Source organism: Oncorhynchus kisutch, linkage group LG17 (genome assembly GCF_002021735.2).
Source record: "Oncorhynchus kisutch isolate 150728-3 linkage group LG17, Okis_V2, whole genome shotgun sequence".
Lineage (NCBI taxonomy): Eukaryota > Metazoa > Chordata > Actinopteri > Salmoniformes > Salmonidae > Oncorhynchus > Oncorhynchus kisutch.
This window is the reverse complement of record NC_034190.2, coordinates 30,930,788-30,949,221: the sequence shown is the minus strand read 5'-3', so window position 1 is coordinate 30,949,221 and position 18,434 is coordinate 30,930,788. Positions and strand designations below refer to the sequence as shown.

Sequence of the window (18,434 nt, the reverse complement as noted above, 5' to 3'; positions counted from 1 at the left end):
TGCTACTGACACGTCTATAACGCAGTGCTACTGACACGTCTATAACGCAGTGCTACTGACACGTCTATAACGCAGTGCTACTGACACGTCTATAACGCAGTGCTACTGACACGTCTATAACGCAGTGCTACTGACACGTCTATAACGCAGTGCTACTGACACGTCTATAACGCAGTGCTACTGACACGTCTATAACGCAGTGCTACTGACACGTCTATAACGCAGTGGGTCTCCAGGACGTGGATTAGGCAGACAGTGTAGAGGGTGTTAGTCAGTGTGACGGACACTGGAGCTGCCGTGCGGCCTGGTAAACAATGCCTCGTTTAAAGGGCCTCTACACTGTGACCTCACCACGACAGACGGCTTTCATCCCCGTCGCCTCTCACACCTCTGTCTGTCTCTTTTTAGCTGGACGTTGGAGCGGACCCTCTGTGGCCAAAATAGGGACACTTTGGGACCAAAGAGCATCCCTTTGTGATCAAAGTGGAGGCGTCTCCCTGCCTATCTCAATAGCTCAATTTACTATGGTTCTCGTTGTGTTTTATGTTGTCTTGGTCTCTTGTTTTGTATGCTGTCTTATGTATTTAAAAAAATACATCTTCCACCTACAAATAATCAAGGTGAATCACTGGGATAATTTCACTCAATCCCTAATTGACCCATAGTCTTTATGCATTAATTGGATAGTTGTAAGCAATATCATAATAGCTGCACCTTGCCCTTTGATAAACTCACAGGAATTGTGTACTCCAATCCTTACAGATCTAGGAGGGAGTAGGGTCTAGAGGTTGATTTGGGATTGGGCAAATTTGGATCACTGACAGAAGCACACTGTATAGCATAACATTAGCATAAGGACTGTCACATGCTAGCACTAGTGGCTATGTTGGCACAGCTTGCAGTTGGTTGAGAGAGCATATGTGGGTGACTTAATCATCACACACAGACAACACACTCACATACTCAGACACAGGTTCACTGGTGCGTGCACGCATAGCCACACACATGCATGTATTCACATACTGTCTCTCATGCATCACACACTCTCTCTCACACGCACACACACACAGGCTCTTAGCTCAGCACCAGAGCCCTGGCCATGGGGAGTTTATGCTGAGCTGGTTTGGACGTCAGGCTGAATAAATGTGAGGACAGCTGACTGGACATGGCTATTCATCTGCCAAAGAAAAGAGAGCGGGAGAGAGGGGCTGTACAGAAAAAGTCAGCTCATAGCAATATGTTTGGCTATCTGTGCCTGTGTGTATCATTCATCAACGTGTCCTGTTTTTTGTTTGTGTGTGTGTATCTTGAAGTCAATGTCACATCTCTGTTTTCATTGAATGTGTTATCTAGCTAGGCTAAAAGCCTATATCAGGGCTCTCCAACCCTGTTCCTGGAGAGCTACCCTCTTGTAGGCTTTCGCTACAACCCCAGTTGTAACTAACCTGATTCAATTGATCAATCAGCTAATTATTACAAATCAGGTGCGCTAGATTAGGGTTGGAGTGAAAACCGACAGGTAGAGCTACCGATGGTAGCTCTCCGGGAACAGGGATGGAAACCCCTGGCCTATATTATGTATTGTCTTCCTTTATGTAGATCATCTGAGAGAACACTGCCCCTCTCATCTTCAATAGAGCTTACCCTCTTTGTAAAGTTCAACATAGAGCTAATACATCTTTAAAGGCACACTCTTCCATTTGTTTTGAATTGTAAATATTGCAGACTGTACCTTTTTTTTTTTCAAATCTCCTCTTTTTGCTCTTTGTTTCTATTGCACAAATCGATGATCATTCAAGATCATGGTCTTCTCTATTAGGCCCATTTCTGTTTAGTTTGGACTTTCGAAGAACAGAGATTTATACGAACAGAGACATAATAAAGGAACAGCCAGAGGTTAGAGAGATCGGAACACACAGCACACTGTCAGACGTCTTCTCACTCCACTAAATGACACAGCATGTGTTTAAACCCTCTCATAGAAATACTCTTTTTGGTTTGTTTTTGTGTGTGTGTTTTCAATTCAGGAAAGTTTGTTGTCCACGGACAACAGAATTATGTTGAGACTCAGATTTTTTACTTTAAAATCTATGTCAAACAAAAACCAATGATTGCAAAGTTCAACAAACCGTACAACTGGGCAACTTGGAAGAATTTCCAGAAAAGTTTACAAAAACACATTTACTTGAACAGTATAGATGCAAAAGTTTGGTAACAGACTGCCGGCACAAACAGTCATTCTGTTACCAAACTTTGCATCTGCATTGTTCTTCAAGTAAATGTGTTTTTTCAAAATGATCCTTTGAAATTGTTTAGTCTGACCATGGAATTGTTCATGTCTGTCAAACATTTTGTGAGAGTTTTTATAAAAGATGGTGTTGCTGCCTATTAGGATAGGTAGCTGGATGGCATTTTAAGACCCCAAACCTAACAATGACCTAGTTGGTACCTAGTTGGAAACACTTCATACCCTCCAAAAAACTTTACCAGGGATGACTCATTTAGTCTGCTTGTAAGACACACACACACACAGGCCTGATGGCCCTCCACTACCATCTGTTGCCTCCTTTCGCTCTGACATCATCCCACCATCCCCCTTTGTGTTAACCCATCATCACCCGGCCCGGCCGTCACCTTAACCCCTTAATTTCCACTAACCACCCCCTTCCCTGTCTCTCCCCCCCCATACAGAGCCACTGTGCCACTCGGTCTGTACGCTAATCCCTCAGCGTCTGCCCTCTTAACACCTGCCACCACACTCGTCTAACTCAACTCCCATTCTGGAGCCCATGCCAGTGTCTTGGCTGTTTTGCTGGAAGAGCACACACAGTGAAAAGCCCAGAACGCACACACACACACACAGACATGCTGGGACGCGCGCGCACACACGCATGGCTCAGACTGGCCTGAAACGGGACAGATAGGTCTCTTTTGTCATCCCCCCCCCCGCCACTGCTCTCTCACCCCTAGACATCTTTTGCAGGCCCCATTGCCCAACAATGGCCACTGTAGGACCCCCTGGTAATGGTTGGAGGGCGAGACGTGACGAAATGTGACAGTTCTGGTGCAGCTGACACAATGGTGTTCCTTTCCCGCGGCTGCCTGTACTGCGTTGGCTCTAAGAGAGCCTGGGCACTTTGCGCACCGTTATAGTTTTTGAGAAGTAAGGCACCATCTTCTGCTGTGGTCTGGGAAACCATCTCCCTGCCGCCAATTACTTGGCCCGTGAAGGATGTGTGTGTATCATCCACAAAAATAATAAAAAAACACAACTTGGAACAGATGCCCCCTTCACAAAGATACATCTTTATCTTAGACGTAAATAATAAACACATTGTTTGTTTGATATAGGAACAGCTCACATTTTCTTTTACTTTAGGGTATCTATAGTGCAGGAGGAGTTGACTCCTCTTAACGATGCTGATGCCACCTGCCCCATTGTTATAATTATTTTATCTGAGCTTATCTCAGTGTCTCTTGTATGAGTGAGGTTAACTACTGTTCGTTTATGACATTGCATTTCCCTTCATATTAATAACCACTCAATGTGACCTTGACGTTCGCTGTTAGTATTGCGAGTGTGTGTGTCTGTCTGCGCGTGTGTGACTGTCTCAGCCTGTTTGTTTGTCTGTGAGATAAAGAAATGTAGTTTGTTGATAATGGCGTATTGATGCAGTTTGGAGTGGACTGGCCCTGAGGCCTCATCCTGACTGGTCAGGACTGAATGCACCTCTTCATGCTTCAGTACACACATGCAATTAAGGCATGGGGAACAGAGGACACTCACACGCACACACATACACACTTTCAGTGTACGCTTCCTTTAAGGACAACCATCAATCATCCTGTTGTTGTGGACAATAGCCATTCAAAAGTGAGTGTAATGCAAATTCTCTCCCTCTCCTCTCTAACACACGCCATTGCATTTCTAAAACTTAAATACGCACAGACGTAACACTCTCTTACGTTGTGACAGTGAAACATACACATTCAAAAAACCGACCGTATGTGGACATGATGATTTGTTAGTAATAGTAGTCCTATGTAAACTCTTTACACTTGGGCCCAATGCGAGAAGCTCTTTTCAAAATGTATGCAAACTTAAGCTGTGGATGAAATCATTTTAAATGTACCAGGGAATGGGATGTGTATTTTCGACTTATTTGCAACCGTCATTGTATAGAGGCTAGTCCTCTAGACAAAGTTGTTGGTGCTCTTTGTATGGTCATAGCGTTGTTTTGTTTTTGATGACTGCAGCACGATAGCATTTCCCCTCTGCTTGACCTCCTGGTGACTGTCAAATCAAATCAAATTCAATTGTATTTGTCACATGCGCCGAATACGACAAGTACAACCTTACAGTGAAATGCATACTTACAAGCCCTTAACCAACAATGCGATAATAATAGATATGTAAAAGAAAATAAGAAATTAAAGTAACAAATAATTAAAGAGCAGTAGTAAGATAACAGTCGCAAGGCTATATACAGGGGGTACCGGTGCGGGAGAACCGGTTAGTAATTGAGGCAATATGTACATGTAGGTAGAGTTAAAGTGACTATGCATAGATAATAAACAGAGAGTAGCATCAGCGTAAAAGGGGGGGAAATGCAAATAGTCTGGGTAGCCATTTGATTAGCTGTTCAGAAGTCTTATGGCTTGGGAGAAGAAGCTGTTAAGATGCCTTTTGGACTTAGATGTTCTGGTACCACTTGCCGTGCGGCAGCAGAGAGAACAGTCCATGACTGACAATTTTTAGGGCCTTCCTTTGACACCGCCTGGTATAGAGGTCCTGGATAGCAGGAAGCTTGGCCCAAGTGATGTACTGGGCCATACGCACTACCCTCTGTCGTGCCTTGCAGTCGGAGGCCGAACAGTTGCCATACCAGACAGTGACGCAACCAGTCAGGATGTTCTCGATGGTGCAGCTGTAGAAGCTCCGTCCGAGAACTGTGTTCGCTCTGTCCCTGTCTGTCCCTGTCTGCCTCCGTCTGTCTCTGGGTTGTAAATATAGCCTAACAGATGTCAGTTATTGTATTGGTTGCGTGGTTATAATAAATGATTAGTTTTATAATATGGCCTAATTGTTTTTTTTGTTTTTTAGGTGTTTTTAATGATAATCTCTCCAGTCTTAATGATTGCTAAAGAAAATCCAACATCTACAGACCGATCCCTCATCACTATGAGAACCTTATGACTTTGGAACGTACAAGTCAGTTTTCTTCATTGGGGATCAACAGACACTTGAGCTGCCACAGCCCATGGAGGTGGTGTCGAAGCAGGAGCGGGCGGACCAAAGCAAGGCCGACGCTGTCAAGAGTGACCAGGAGGGGGACAATGCGATGGCCTCTGGCCACACCTGTGGTCTCTGCGGACGGAGCTTCCCTCTCCTTAGCTCGCTGTCCCAGCACATGCGCAGGCACACTGGAGAGAAGCCATACAAGTGTCCTTACTGCGAACACCGGGCGGCCCAGAAGGGCAGCCTGAAAGTCCACATCCGCAGCCACAAGCTGGGCCTGTTCAGCCGAAGCCTGGGCAAGAAAGAAGAGGAAGGCAAGAAAAGGGAGGGGGAAGTGGAGGAGGATGGGGAGCAAGGACAAACACAGAGAGACCCCCAGCAACTGCTTAGTCCCGACAACAACCTTGCCAAAGGCACCTCGGCCAAGAAGCACAAAGTCAATGGCAAGACAAAAAAGAAAAACTCAAAGAAGAAAGACGACGACGCAGTGATCCAGAATGACGGCAAGGAGGACAAATCACCAACCACGGCTGAGGGCAACTTATTTCCGGGAGGGACCAACTGGATGGACGAAAGGGTCGAGGAGGCCAGTGCTGGCTCCTTCCCCTGCGGGTCTTGCAGCCAAGTCTTTTCCCAGGCCCTGCTCCTCAAGGCCCACATGAAGAAGCACCGCGGCTCCCTAGACCATGGCTGCCGCATTTGCGGCCGGCGCTTCCGCCAGGCCTGGTTCCTCCAGAGCCACATGCGGATTCATCGGGCCAAAAGCCAGCTGCGGGCTGGGGGTGGTGACAGCGGCGAGTCCCCGACCACCCTCAACGGGGTCCTCCGGGAGCCGGCGTCCCTGGTGAACGATGACTGTCTCTACGAGCTGTGTGCTGGCTGCGGCAACTTCTTTTACGACCGCAAGACCCTCCGGCTGCACGAGAGGGTCCACAAGAGCCATACCCCCAACAAGCCACTGCAGCAAGACCCCGAAAACGGCTCGTCATCACCCGCCGCCAAGAGTCGCTTCCTGGAATGCCTTAACCTCAGGGCAGCCGGGAATGGAGAGGCAGCTATAGAGGGGAATCTTGGAAGACGGATCCCCGAGCTGGACCCGGTATGCAGTTACCAGGCCTGGCAGTTGGTCACCAGAGGGCATGTGGTTGAGGTGACAGATAAAAGTCTAGGATGGGAGGAGAGGTTGGCGGATGCCGACGTGGTGTTTGACCAGGAGAAAGGCGAGTATGTGCCGCTGAAACAGGAGAAGCGGAAGAGGCAGCTGGACTCCTCCCAAAGCAGGAAGAAGAAAGGTTCCCAGGATGTTGTCGTTAATGGTGGTTGCGGTGGGATCTCCCACCAGCATGGTGACAGTAGAAATAGCCGCACCTTGTTGAATGGGCTCAGCCCAGAGACGTTTGGAATATTGCAGAAAAAGGTGAAAGATGGCCATCAAGCCAGCAAGCAAGCCACCAAATCAAACTCTTCCAGTCATCCCAGCACACCAAGAGAAGAACATTCTCTGTCTGCCTCTTCCATAAAGAGGAATAATATCAGGGACCCAACCTATGAAGGTAAGACAAAACCACACTATCACCTAGATTAGCAACACTAATTCGATTCGACCAAGGCATCTTGGTTGTATTCACACTTCAAATCCTGATTGAAAAGGGAACATTTCTGAAAAAAGTCATCCTCAAAAGGAGCATTTTTCTTGCCGCAGCAGTCTAAGGCACTGCATCTCAGTGCTACAGGCGTCACTACAGACAAGGGGTTCGATCACAGGTTGTGTCGCAGCCAGCCGTGACCGGGAGTCCCATGAGGTGGCACACAATTGGCCCAGCGTTGTCTGGGTTAGGGGAGGGTTTGGCTGGCCGGGATGTCCTTGTCCCATCGCGCTTTATTGACTCCTTGTGGCGGGCTGGGCACAAGCACGCTAACTTCGGTCGCCAGCTGAAAGGTGGTCCTCCGACACATTGGTGCATCTGGCTTCCGAGTCAAGAATCAGTGCGGCTTGGCGGTGTCATGTTTCAGAGGACTCATGACTCTCGACCTTCGCCTCTCCCGAGTCTGTACGGGAGTTGCGGCGATGGACAGTACTGTAACTACCACTTGGATATCACAAAAAGGGTTAAAAAAAAATCTGAAAAAACAGAACAATTTTCCTTACTCTCACAGCAATAATTCCCCAAAATTCAGACATTACCACATTACCATATTTCGCTGGTCATTCCCAAAGCCAACACCTACTTTGGCCGCCTTCCAGTTCTCTGCTGCCAATGACTGGAACGAATTGCAAAAATCACTGAAGCTGGAGACTTATATCTCCTTCTCCAACTTTAAGCATCAGGGCAGTTTACCGATCACTGTACCTGTACACAGCCCATCTGTAAATAGCACACCCAACTACCTCATCCCCATATTGTTATTTTGTTTTTGCTCTTTTGCACCGCAGTATCTCTACTTGCACACCATCATCTGCACATCTATCACTCCAGTGTTAATGCTAAATTATAATTATTTTGCCTCTATGACCTATTTATTGCCTCACCTCCCTAATCTTACTACATTTGCACACACTGTACATATACCTTTTCTATTGTGTTATTGACTGTACGTTTGTTTATGTTTATCCCATGTGTAACTCTGTTTTGTTTTTGTTGCACTGCTATGCTATGCTTTATCTTGGCCCTGTTCGCAGTTGAGAACTTGTTCTCAACTGGCCTACCTGGTTAAATAAAGGTGAAATAAAACAAATAAACATGGTTACATGGTAAATATGCCCATCACTAGCAACTCTTGTAATGTTTGAAATTACACTCATGACATTGACAAGCAAAAAGTGATGGATATATTTATTATTCTGTAGCACTTTTCTCACATTTTGAAGTAGTATGGAAGTGGATGTCTTAGTTCAGTTTTCCAGTTAGAAGCAGTTGTCATGGAGCAGTACTCATACAGGTCAAATGGGTGTTCAACAGTTGCCTTTAGGGTGCCACTGCAAATTATATGGCTTTATGGCGCCATCGTGTGGCATGGATTGCCCATTCCACCCCTCATCCTACATAAAGGAATATGAAAGGCCCTTGCATCTGGTACTGTGAGGCATAAACCTTTCTGTACCATTCATATAGCTTGACATTTGTTTGAATGTTTTCTGGAATATACTTAAGGGTTCATGAAGGCTTCATTCAACAGTAAAAGTTAAGTTGGACGTGAACACGGTTGAATTTAGCATGTATTGAAAATAGTTGAGTTGTTAGGCTAAATGACTAAAAAGGACTGATGAAAAGTAGCATTACAATGTCCTTCTATCTCATCCACATGTTTGTGAAAGCTTATTAAATCTTCACACCTTGCTGAAGCTCATTTTCTTAAAATGTGAGCTTAGTCTACCTGTACTCTGCTATCCACAGATTCCAAGCCATACTTCTGCGAGCACTGTGACTTCCACACCAGCGACCCTTCTTGCCTCACGTTCCACATGCACAAGCTGCACAAGCACATCAGGGATGCACGTCATCACATACTGGAAGCAGTTATAGAAGACCCGAGCCACGGCACTCCCAAAGTCTCAGGTTACATGGAATATCTCCGGCTGAAGAGCACACTGCTCAGCCAGCCCTACTGGAATCCTCCTGGCCAGGAGAGGGCGGCATCGAGCGGACAGTCTGAAAATTCGAGGAGCCTAAAGGTCAAAGGGCAATCCTCTCAGGAATCTATCATCAACGCCAGCCTCCTCAACCTGTCTGCCCCGCCCGAGGGCCAGCAGGAGGATAGTGATGCGAACCCTGTGGCAGCGCTGTCCGAGGGTAAGCTAGTCAGACACCAGTGTCCGTTCTGCACCCACACCACCCATTACCTGGAGGTGCTGTGGATCCACCAGCGTGTGGCCCACAGGGTGGATAGTGGCAGCTCCCTGGCCCCCAAGTGGGCCCCCTACGTCACCTGTTTCAAGGGCTCCAAGGCTGCTGGACGACGCACGGGGCCCCCGCCTTTCCTGGGAGGAAAAGACTGCCCAGCGCTCCCAGTGCCCCGGTCCCAGCGCACCAAAGCCCCAGGTTCCACTGCCACGCAACCTTCAGGTGGAGGCACCAAGAGGCCAAAGACCCACACAAGCACCACAACTACTACTGTCCAGTCCAACACCAGCCAGGCCATGATGTCAGGGTCACGTACCTCCACAAGGTCACCCACTGGTGGTGGGAAGTCGCTCCTACCTCAAAAGAAGAGGTTGTCAAGCCTCCCAAACCATACGGGGGAGGTGGCAAATAAGAGCGCCCGATCTAAAACAGAAGCCCACCCTAAAGTTCCTGCCGCCGCCACCACCGCCGCCTCAACCAGCATCCGAGGATTCACCCAGCAGTCAACAAGCAGACCCAAATCTGGAAGCCATCATCGGGCTGCTGCCGGGGGAAGCCTGCTTCCGCAAGAGGGCCTTGGCTTTATTCTCGCCAGGAACCATGGCAGGGCCGACCACACATCCCATCTTACCCCAGACAGAACTCACTTACACCCCCATCCCCGTCCACACCCACACCCACACAGCCATCCACAGGATCCCCCTGCAGCCCTGAAAGGTCAAGACCTTTGGTCAGTCACAAACATGTTTGGGGCGCAGGGCAGCAGTGGGTACCTGGCACCCACCACCGTCTTCGGCCATGGGAAGAGGGAGTTGACGGCTGGGGACAGCAGAGACTCCCCGATGGACATGGACATCCTGGGTCTGTTGAAGAACTACAACCCCCATGACCTGGCAGCTCTCTACCAGCACTGGGGCTTTGTAGATCCCAGGCTTGACCAACAAGGTAAGGGGGGGATTGAGTGTTGGGTAATGTAGTCCTTTTTTTCTACCTTTTTATTTAACTAGGCAAGTCAGTTAATAACAAATTCTTAGTTACAATGACAGCACAGTGGGTTAACTGCCTTGTTCAGGGGCAGAATGACAGATGTTTTACCTTGTCAGCTTAGGGATTTGATCTAGCAACCTTTCCGCTACTGGCCATACGCTCTAACCACTAGGCTACCTGCGGCCCCAATGGCATTTATTTATTGTTCACCACAGCCCTACATAATTCAGCATGTAGAGGAAGAGAAATATGCATTCACAAAACTGACCATGTACTGTACACTCAGGTCACTTTGAGAGTAGCAGCTCTAACCTGCAGCCTGTCGTCGTAGATCCCATCATCATCCTCTTTAGCCCTTTGAGTCACATGTAATAACGTGACCTTTTTGTAGTATGAGTTTTTCATTTCATTTGTCCGCCGCCTTTTCTGTTTTTCTACGAGTGTTTTGGCATGAATGCTAATAGCTTGGGGGAAACATGTTTACCAAGGCCGACAGAAGGACATTGCATGTTTCTGCCGGTGATAGTACCAGTCAAGGAATAGGTCTCTCTGTCTGCTGTCGACCTGTGTGTGTGTGTGTGGGTGTGTGTGTCACAGTGGACAGGGAGGACGGCTCATAATAATGGCTGGAACAGAGTATTTTGGCTGGAATGGAGTGATTGGAATGGTATCGAACACATGACTGTGTTTAAAAGCATTACATTCACTCCATTCCAGCCATTATTATGAGCCGTCTTCCCCTCAGTAACCTCCGCTGGTGTACCAGTATGTGCGTGCATGGATCACAGTGACACAGATGGGCAGTGGGCACCCAGTACTGTGTGACAAGGATAAGGGTGTGTGTGTCTGAGCGAGAGAAAGAGGTGGCATCGAGGCTACAGACACACACACACACACAGTAAATTCCACTCCCAGAACATCAGAGACCTGACACAATTGGGGTGACAGCAGGAGAAAGAGCAGTGAGCAAGTACAGGGAAAGAGAGGGAGAAACAACAAGGAGCGAAAGAGTGACCTAGTGAGAGGGATATGCAGACATAGAGAGAAAAAGAGCAAGAGGAGGACATCTGACATGTGACACGGGAGCGCTGGCCAAAGGCACATCAGAGGCCAGGCAGTTTAATTTGCGGTAATATATGCGTTACTTTCCAGGCAGCCAGGGGCTGGTGTCAGGGCTGTCAGATTTGGTACGAAAGTTGTCATCCACTGCTCTGAATGAAGCCCACCCCTCCCCCATCTTAATGGCACATCGGAAGTACTAATGAGCCCAATACTCTGTGGCTTAGGTGTTCTAGCGGTTAGCGTCACTGCCTCCAGCACACATGTATACCTGTGTCTGCATGAGTTCAAATCTAACCCACAGCCCTTTGTCACTCTCCTATTCTTTACACGCTATCACTCTGAGTTTATTCTGTTCAATAAAAAATCTGAAAGAAAAACCCAATGGGCTAGCTACTGTTTCTGCATAATACGTGCCTGCTGCACAGCGCCAGTAAAAAGATTGGATAAGTTATCATTGCATAAGATAAACAATTTATCAATGGAACAGGTTCCAACACTGCAATTAGAGCTAGCTGGCTAGCTAACGCTAGCATACTTTAGCAGGTCAGCTGCAATGGTAGATAGCTAGCTAGCATATACTCCATGAACAAAGCATCTATCTAGCTCGAACAATAGAGGAAAGAGTGTGGTGTTAATGATATGACTGTGAATGCCAGTCTGCCTGTGTGTGTGCTTTTGTCCTTGGATGGCAGTCCCTCAACTTTGAACAAACACATTTGCTTGTGACACTGACCTGTGAAAATGTTTATACATGATTAATCAGATGTCAGTTATGGGGGATGTACAGTAATTGGTGTGTGTGCATGCTAATGAGATGCCTGACCACCAGCACAGTGACCATTGGTCCTCTGTAGCTCAGTTGGTAGAGCATGAGGCTTGCAAAGCCAGGATAGTGGTTTTGATTCCCTGGACCACACATATGTAAAATGTATGTACTTATAACTGACTAAGTTGCTTTTGATAAAAGTGTCAGCTAAATGGCATATATATATCACACACACACACACAGTACCAGTCAAAAGTTTGGACACACCTACTCATTCAAGGGTTTTCTTTTTTTAATTAGAAAAAAAAACTATTTTCTACATTATAGAGTAATAGTGTAGACATCAAAACTATGAAATAACACATATGGAATCATGTAGTAACATAAAGTGTTTAGCAAATGAAAATATATTTTAGATTTTAGATTCTTAAAAGGCAAAGGGTGGCTACTTTAATGACAGCTTTGCACACTCTTGGCATTCTCTCACCCGACCTATAATTATTTTCCAACAGTCTTGAATGAGTTCCCACATATGCTGAGCACTTGTTGGCTGCTTTTCCTTCACTCTGAGGTCCAACTCATCCCAAACCGTCTCAATTGGTTTGAGGTGCAAGTTCTCCCACTTAAAAAGATGAGAGAGGCCTGTGATTTTCATCATAGGTACACTTCAACTATGACAGACAAAATGAGAGAAAAAAATTCCAGAAAATCACATTGTAGGATTTTTAATGAATTTATTTGCAAATTATGGTGGAAAATAAGTAAGACACATGCACATTTGTGGACTGCTGGAGGTCATTTTGCAGTGCTCTGGCAGTGCTCCTCCTGTTCCTCCTTGCACAAAGGCGGAGGTAGCGGTCCTGCTGCTGGGTTGTTACCCTCCTACGTCTCCTGATGTACTGGCCTGTCTCCTGGTAGCGCCTCCATGCTCTGTACACTACGCTGACAGACACAGCAAACCTTCTTGCTACTGCTCGCATTGATGTGCCATCCTGGATGAGCTGCACTACCTGAGCCACTTGTGTGAGCTGCACTCGTTGAGCCACTTGTGTGGGTTGTTGCCTATAATTTCCACCTGTTGTCTATTCCATTTGCACAACAGCATGTGACATTTATTGTCAATCAGTGTTGCTTCCTAAGTGGACAGTTTGATTTAGTGTATATGTGTGTGTGTGTGTGTGTGTGTGTGTGTGTGTGTGTGTGTGTGTGTGTGTGTGTGTGTGTGTGTGTTTTTCCCGCTTGTCACTCCAAGGCAATATTACCCTGAAATCTAAATGGAATATTGCCCTAAAAATACAACAGATACCTTAACTTACTGTGATATTATTAGGTTCAGTTTTTTTCTTCTAACTTTTCATTGTGAAGGTCTTGGGATTCTGAAGTGTTGCTCTGTCTCTCTTGTTTCTACAGCGATACTGCAGTACAATGGACATTTTGGAAATGAAGTCCATTCCTCCACTGAGGCCTCCAAACAAGTATGCTACTTTCCATGTTTGGGTTTTGTTTCGCTAGAAATAGAATCCGTCTCCTTTCTGTGTGCCCTTCCATGTATATCTCCCTCTGCATTCCCCCTATCCCGTCAATAACAAAATACTAATGGTATTTAGACCTTTAAAAAAATCCCTCACCACTCTTTTCTGCTCCCAGCTCTGAGAATCCAAAAGAGAAATCAGTGTTTGAAACACTAAAGGCGAAGCAGTGATACTTGAGCGTCTGTGTCAGACTGCTGTCTCCCTCTTTCTCTGTTTGGTACGAGGAGCTGACAGGAACACAAAAAAATAAAAAAGCCTTGACATCCCCCCTTGGGGTAAACAATCGTGCGTCTCCATATGGCATGTCAACATCCTGCCAATCATGACCACACGCAGGCCCTCCTGGACTCTCTCTACCTACCTGTCTGTTGTTCTCTTCTTATTTCCTTCCTCTTCTGTTGCCTTTGTAATGCATGAGACGCGAGGACACACTGACACACACCGAAAGATTAACTCACATACACACACACAAACTGACAGTTTTGCATAATCCGAAACACACATTCAGACACAGAAGTATACTTGCACACACACACAAATACACTCATAGAAAGACAACTGACACTCAGCAACACAAACATGTCTTGGTATGATCTGTGATCTGACTCCGCTTTGCCCCTTGTCTCTGTCCTCTACAGGTGAGCGGCCGTTCCTCTACTTCCACAACGTCTCTTAGGAAGGGGACATGAAAACTCTGCATGCCACATGCCCTGAAAACTCGACTTCCCAAAATGCACTGCTGCAAGATGAGAAGCCTGCAGTCCCTCACAGGAACCAAGCCATGACTACAGGAGAACAGTGACTCTTCACTTGAGGGGCCCAATTGTCTCAAGGGACACTCTTTGTCTACAACTAACTAACCCTCCCAGACTGATAAAGCTACCATTACATGTGGACGTGACAGAGTGGATATTCTTCCCCAACTGGGGTGTGAACTCACAACCCTCTACACTGTAACTCAACATACTCAAGAAGCACCGTCAATACCTCGGACACAGAAAGGACAAGGCGTTTCTGCATTCAGAGTGGCAGAACTTCTCAGGAATGCAGTAGCGATGCACTTAAGCATCTGCTACATCACACACGGGGCTTAGATGTTTATGTGGTGACAGTATACTGACCTAGAGATGGTGTAGTTGTTTAGCTCATGGTGATTGAGTTCAGGCTATGTTAGTGATAACTGATTCTAAATCAGTTGTTAAAGGGTAGAAAACCAGGATCCCCCAGGGTGTTTTATGTAACCTTCGATGCAAACCCTTTTAATCCATGTCAGAGCAAAAAGACAAGCAAAGACTGAAACTTTTATATTATATCCCTCCAGAGAATTGATAGAACATTTTGAAGTAATCGGATCGGTATGTGTGTTTACTGTGAATGTGTGTGTTAGTGTTTTAGTCATCTGTTTATTTGAGCTTTTGACACTTTTTTTGTGTGTGTTATTTGGAAACTGTTTGGATTGGTCAGCCAGCTCACACAAGCAAAGTTACCATCCACCTTGAAAGCTGGAATCTTTAATAGTAAAACTGCCATGTCCATTTGTGATATTACAACAAGAAACAAATTACTGCAAACAACAAACACATTTTTTTCTCTCGGACATCATAGAACAGCAGCATATATTCATTATTCTTAAAACAAACAAAAAAGTATACCTTGATGCACGACGCTCCCCACCTCTGCTTCGTCCAAAACAAACAAAATCAATAACAATGGCCATTGGGTGGACAGTGGTATGGTTTCCCTCACTGAGGAGTTTCTCCCATCTTTAAGCAACAATAATGAGGCAGCTGTTTGTGGCTTACCGTCCATTTCTAGCCATGTTTACATCAACAACAACTATGCTAGACTCTGCTGACCAGGGATGTAGTGGAGGGTAAACACACTAAATGCTGGCAAGTAGCCTCGAGGTTGGAGCGTTAGGCCAGTAACCGAAAGGAATACGAATACTGGAGCCAACCATGTGTCGGGTGTGCCCTTGAGCAAGGCACTTAACCCTAATTGCTCCAGGGGCGCTGTACAACGGCAACTGCGAGTGACTTGAGGAGTTGGGATATGCAAAGAAATATATATATAATCCATTATAAACGTATTATTTACTCACCTTTTTAAGTTGTGAAATGACGTTTACCCACTTATTATTGCGTTCCCAGCGTAGATCAAAGCTCAGAACGCAAATTCTCTTGATGAGTTCTACTCGCGCCTTCCTTCTTTTAGCGAACAGCTAAACTCTGCCCTCTCGCGAATCGCAGCACAGACCGAGGGCCAGTGAATCAAACTACCCCAGCAGACCAACGGCAAGTGGCTATAAAAGTAGGCAACTAGAGACGCCGCTGACAGACTAGTGGGTTTGCGAGATGCCGTACATAATTGTATTATTTTTTCCTAAACATACGCGACTCCAGCCGTGTCTACAGACATCCCTCAAACAAACAAAAAACCTGACTCTTGGAGAATGAGTGTACAACTGGCAAATAGTTGCATATAGATATGTCAGTCAGGTGGCAGAGACTTCTAGTATTGCTATAACATTTTAAATTATTAAAGGCTCTGGCTAGTGTTAGCCAGCTAGCTAGCTGGATGAAGAAAGAAGCTAATGTTAAATGGCGCTTGACCAGAGCAGGGGCAAAATCATAAATCATAAATTTGCTTTACAGAGAGTACTGAAATGTTTATAACTAACCCAAGATAGACCAGAGCCTGTCATTTCCAATGGGAGCAAATTAATCATAGTGGGCAGAATAACTAAGGAGGTGGGCAGAGCCAAGCACAAGTTAGTTTGATCCTACTGGAGCGTTCTAGCATTTATTTGCATATGTCCTTTAGGGAACGCCTACTCTGAAGTGCGCGTGTGCAATAATTACATTTACCCTTACCCTCCTACTAAATAACACAACTTTGGGAAAGGGTAAAGTCTACAAAACACAGTCCACTGTTACAGATTCTAGTTTTGGAAACAGAAAACTGTATGGAGATCAAATGTTTAATCAATTATTTATTTTTTCGGAATGTCAGCCAAAATCCATCTCGCTCCATCTTCTTCCACTGCCGGCAACTATGCTTCCTCTCATCACCATATTTGGTAGTGGGTGGAAATGCCAACCGGATGCTTCACATTTATACATCAGGTGAAATATCTGGCTCATTGTTCTATCAATGGGACTAGTCAGACAGACGGTGGCGAGGCTGCGGCAGGCTGCAAAGCATGCAGGAGGCGGCAGAGGAGACACAGAGAGAGGGGAAGCAAGCAGAGAGCGAGAGGTTAGTACAGTGGTTCCAAAACTTGGGGTCGGGGCACCCTGTGGGGTCCCCTGAGAAAATCTGTACTAATCTTATTAGACAAATTTAAGAACGTACAAAAAAAAGACATTTCAATATCTCCCCATATCCTACCTTCCCTATAGGCCTACAGTAAAATGCAAACAATACAGATATAACAATGTAACTTCCTGTATTTCATTAGTCTTCTCTTGATCGCCCACTGGACTTCATAGTTTACCCACCCATTGTTTTACCACTATGTCAATGCTGCTGACTATGTATTTTCTGTCGCGTTAAGCCTGTATATCCACTCAAGTGGATATCCCAACATTGGAAGACTGGCTTCCGTTGCTAGGGAGCACTGACCATGTGGAACATTTCAAACATGGTGTTTCTCAGACCTCAGAAAGTTGAGGTAAGTCCACGTCCCGGGCTATGTGATCCAGACGGAATGGAAAATGAATCCAAAACAAATGCATGGAAAAGGAAATCACTATGTAACTTACAGATTTGCAGTGCTTCATGCATATAGCTGGATCTACACAACCAATGGTGTTGTGGACTGAGAACAGAAAATGTCCCTTTTAGATGGTAATGTGCAGTTTGACTCCATGAAAATGACTACTCTTCAATGAGGAGGATTGTGGGTCAGTCTTGGATTGTCTGTTTCGAATAACACTGTTCTTTAGTTCCTTTTTGCTGTGGTTTACTTTTTGTGTTTTGCTGGATCACTGGATATCTGTCTTAGAAATGGCTTCTGCAGTTTTCCCCCCAAGTTATTTTAGCTGCGCACAAGGAAAGAAAGCCATCCATGTTAAAGAAGTACCAATCTTATGTTATTACTACGTTATTTATTGAATATTATATGATAGTTATCCACCTTGATTGATTGTCGTATGTAAAAATAAAATAAAAAGTTTTTAAAAAGTTTAAAGAATTGAAGTCAGAATGATATAGATCGTAAAACGATAGACGTTTGTAATAAGAAAAGGTTGGGGCTTAGATGGACATGTGTTAATCAGAACGCTTCATGATGATTTGCAATGTTCACTCAGTGCTTAGATATTCTGTGACTATTAGGACTTTAGATGATGAGGCTGTATTTTCAAAGTATTTATATTGCATAATACCTGTTAGTAGAAATAAAACTTGATATATTTACATGGGCTTGATATTGGTCATTTACTTATCCAAGAGGCTCTTTCATCAGCCTTTGAGGTGGTATGTTTATGACAATCACACACATGAACATATAAATGGTTGTGATTATGTAACGTGAAAAGTTCAATCACAGGTATTTCACAGGTATCACAGGTATTTGTAATCGGCATAATTTATCTCTCATAATTGTTAAAAAGTGCTTGGTAAAGCTCTTACACCAATTATTCTAGCTCATATAGTTCTATTAGAAGGTAAAAAGTGTTACAAAGCAATATGTAAGGAATTTGACATTCATTTTCTGAGAGGATGGATATACAACAAGTGTAGAAAACATTAGGAACACCTTCCTATTATTGAGTTTCACCCTCTTTTGCCCTCAGAACAGCCTCAATTTGTCAGGCATGGACTTTACAAGTTGTCAAGTGTTCCACAGGGATACTGGCTGGCCCATGTTAAATATCCTTCTTTAACATGTCTCCTCGCCTTCATCTACACGAACTTCAGTGTATATTTGGCCTTGCGTTTCAGCTATTACCCTGCTGAAAAGTGGATTTGTCTCCCAGTGTCTGTTGGAAAGCAGAATGAAC

General features: G+C 45.3%; 1 protein-coding gene across 2 annotated transcripts in view; it reads left to right on the top strand.

Annotated features, from left to right (window-relative positions):
* The window catches only part of LOC109907433 (zinc finger protein 516), a 30,703-nt gene extending 12,856 nt beyond the window's left edge, over positions 1-17,847 (top strand). The window contains exons 2-5 of one of the 2 annotated variants that reach the window (XM_020505397.2): positions 5,105-6,792; positions 8,635-10,026; positions 13,307-13,371; positions 14,067-17,847. In XM_020505397.2, coding sequence (XP_020360986.1) covers positions 5,262-6,792; positions 8,635-10,026; positions 13,307-13,371; positions 14,067-14,117 — 3,039 coding nt within the window. In that variant the 5' untranslated portion in view covers positions 5,105-5,261 and the 3' untranslated portion in view covers positions 14,118-17,847. The remainder of the gene's footprint in view (positions 1-5,104; positions 6,793-8,634; positions 10,027-13,306; positions 13,372-14,066) is intronic. The other variant, XM_020505398.2, reaches the window with a different exon arrangement.
* Positions 17,848-18,434: the final 587 nt, after the last annotated feature.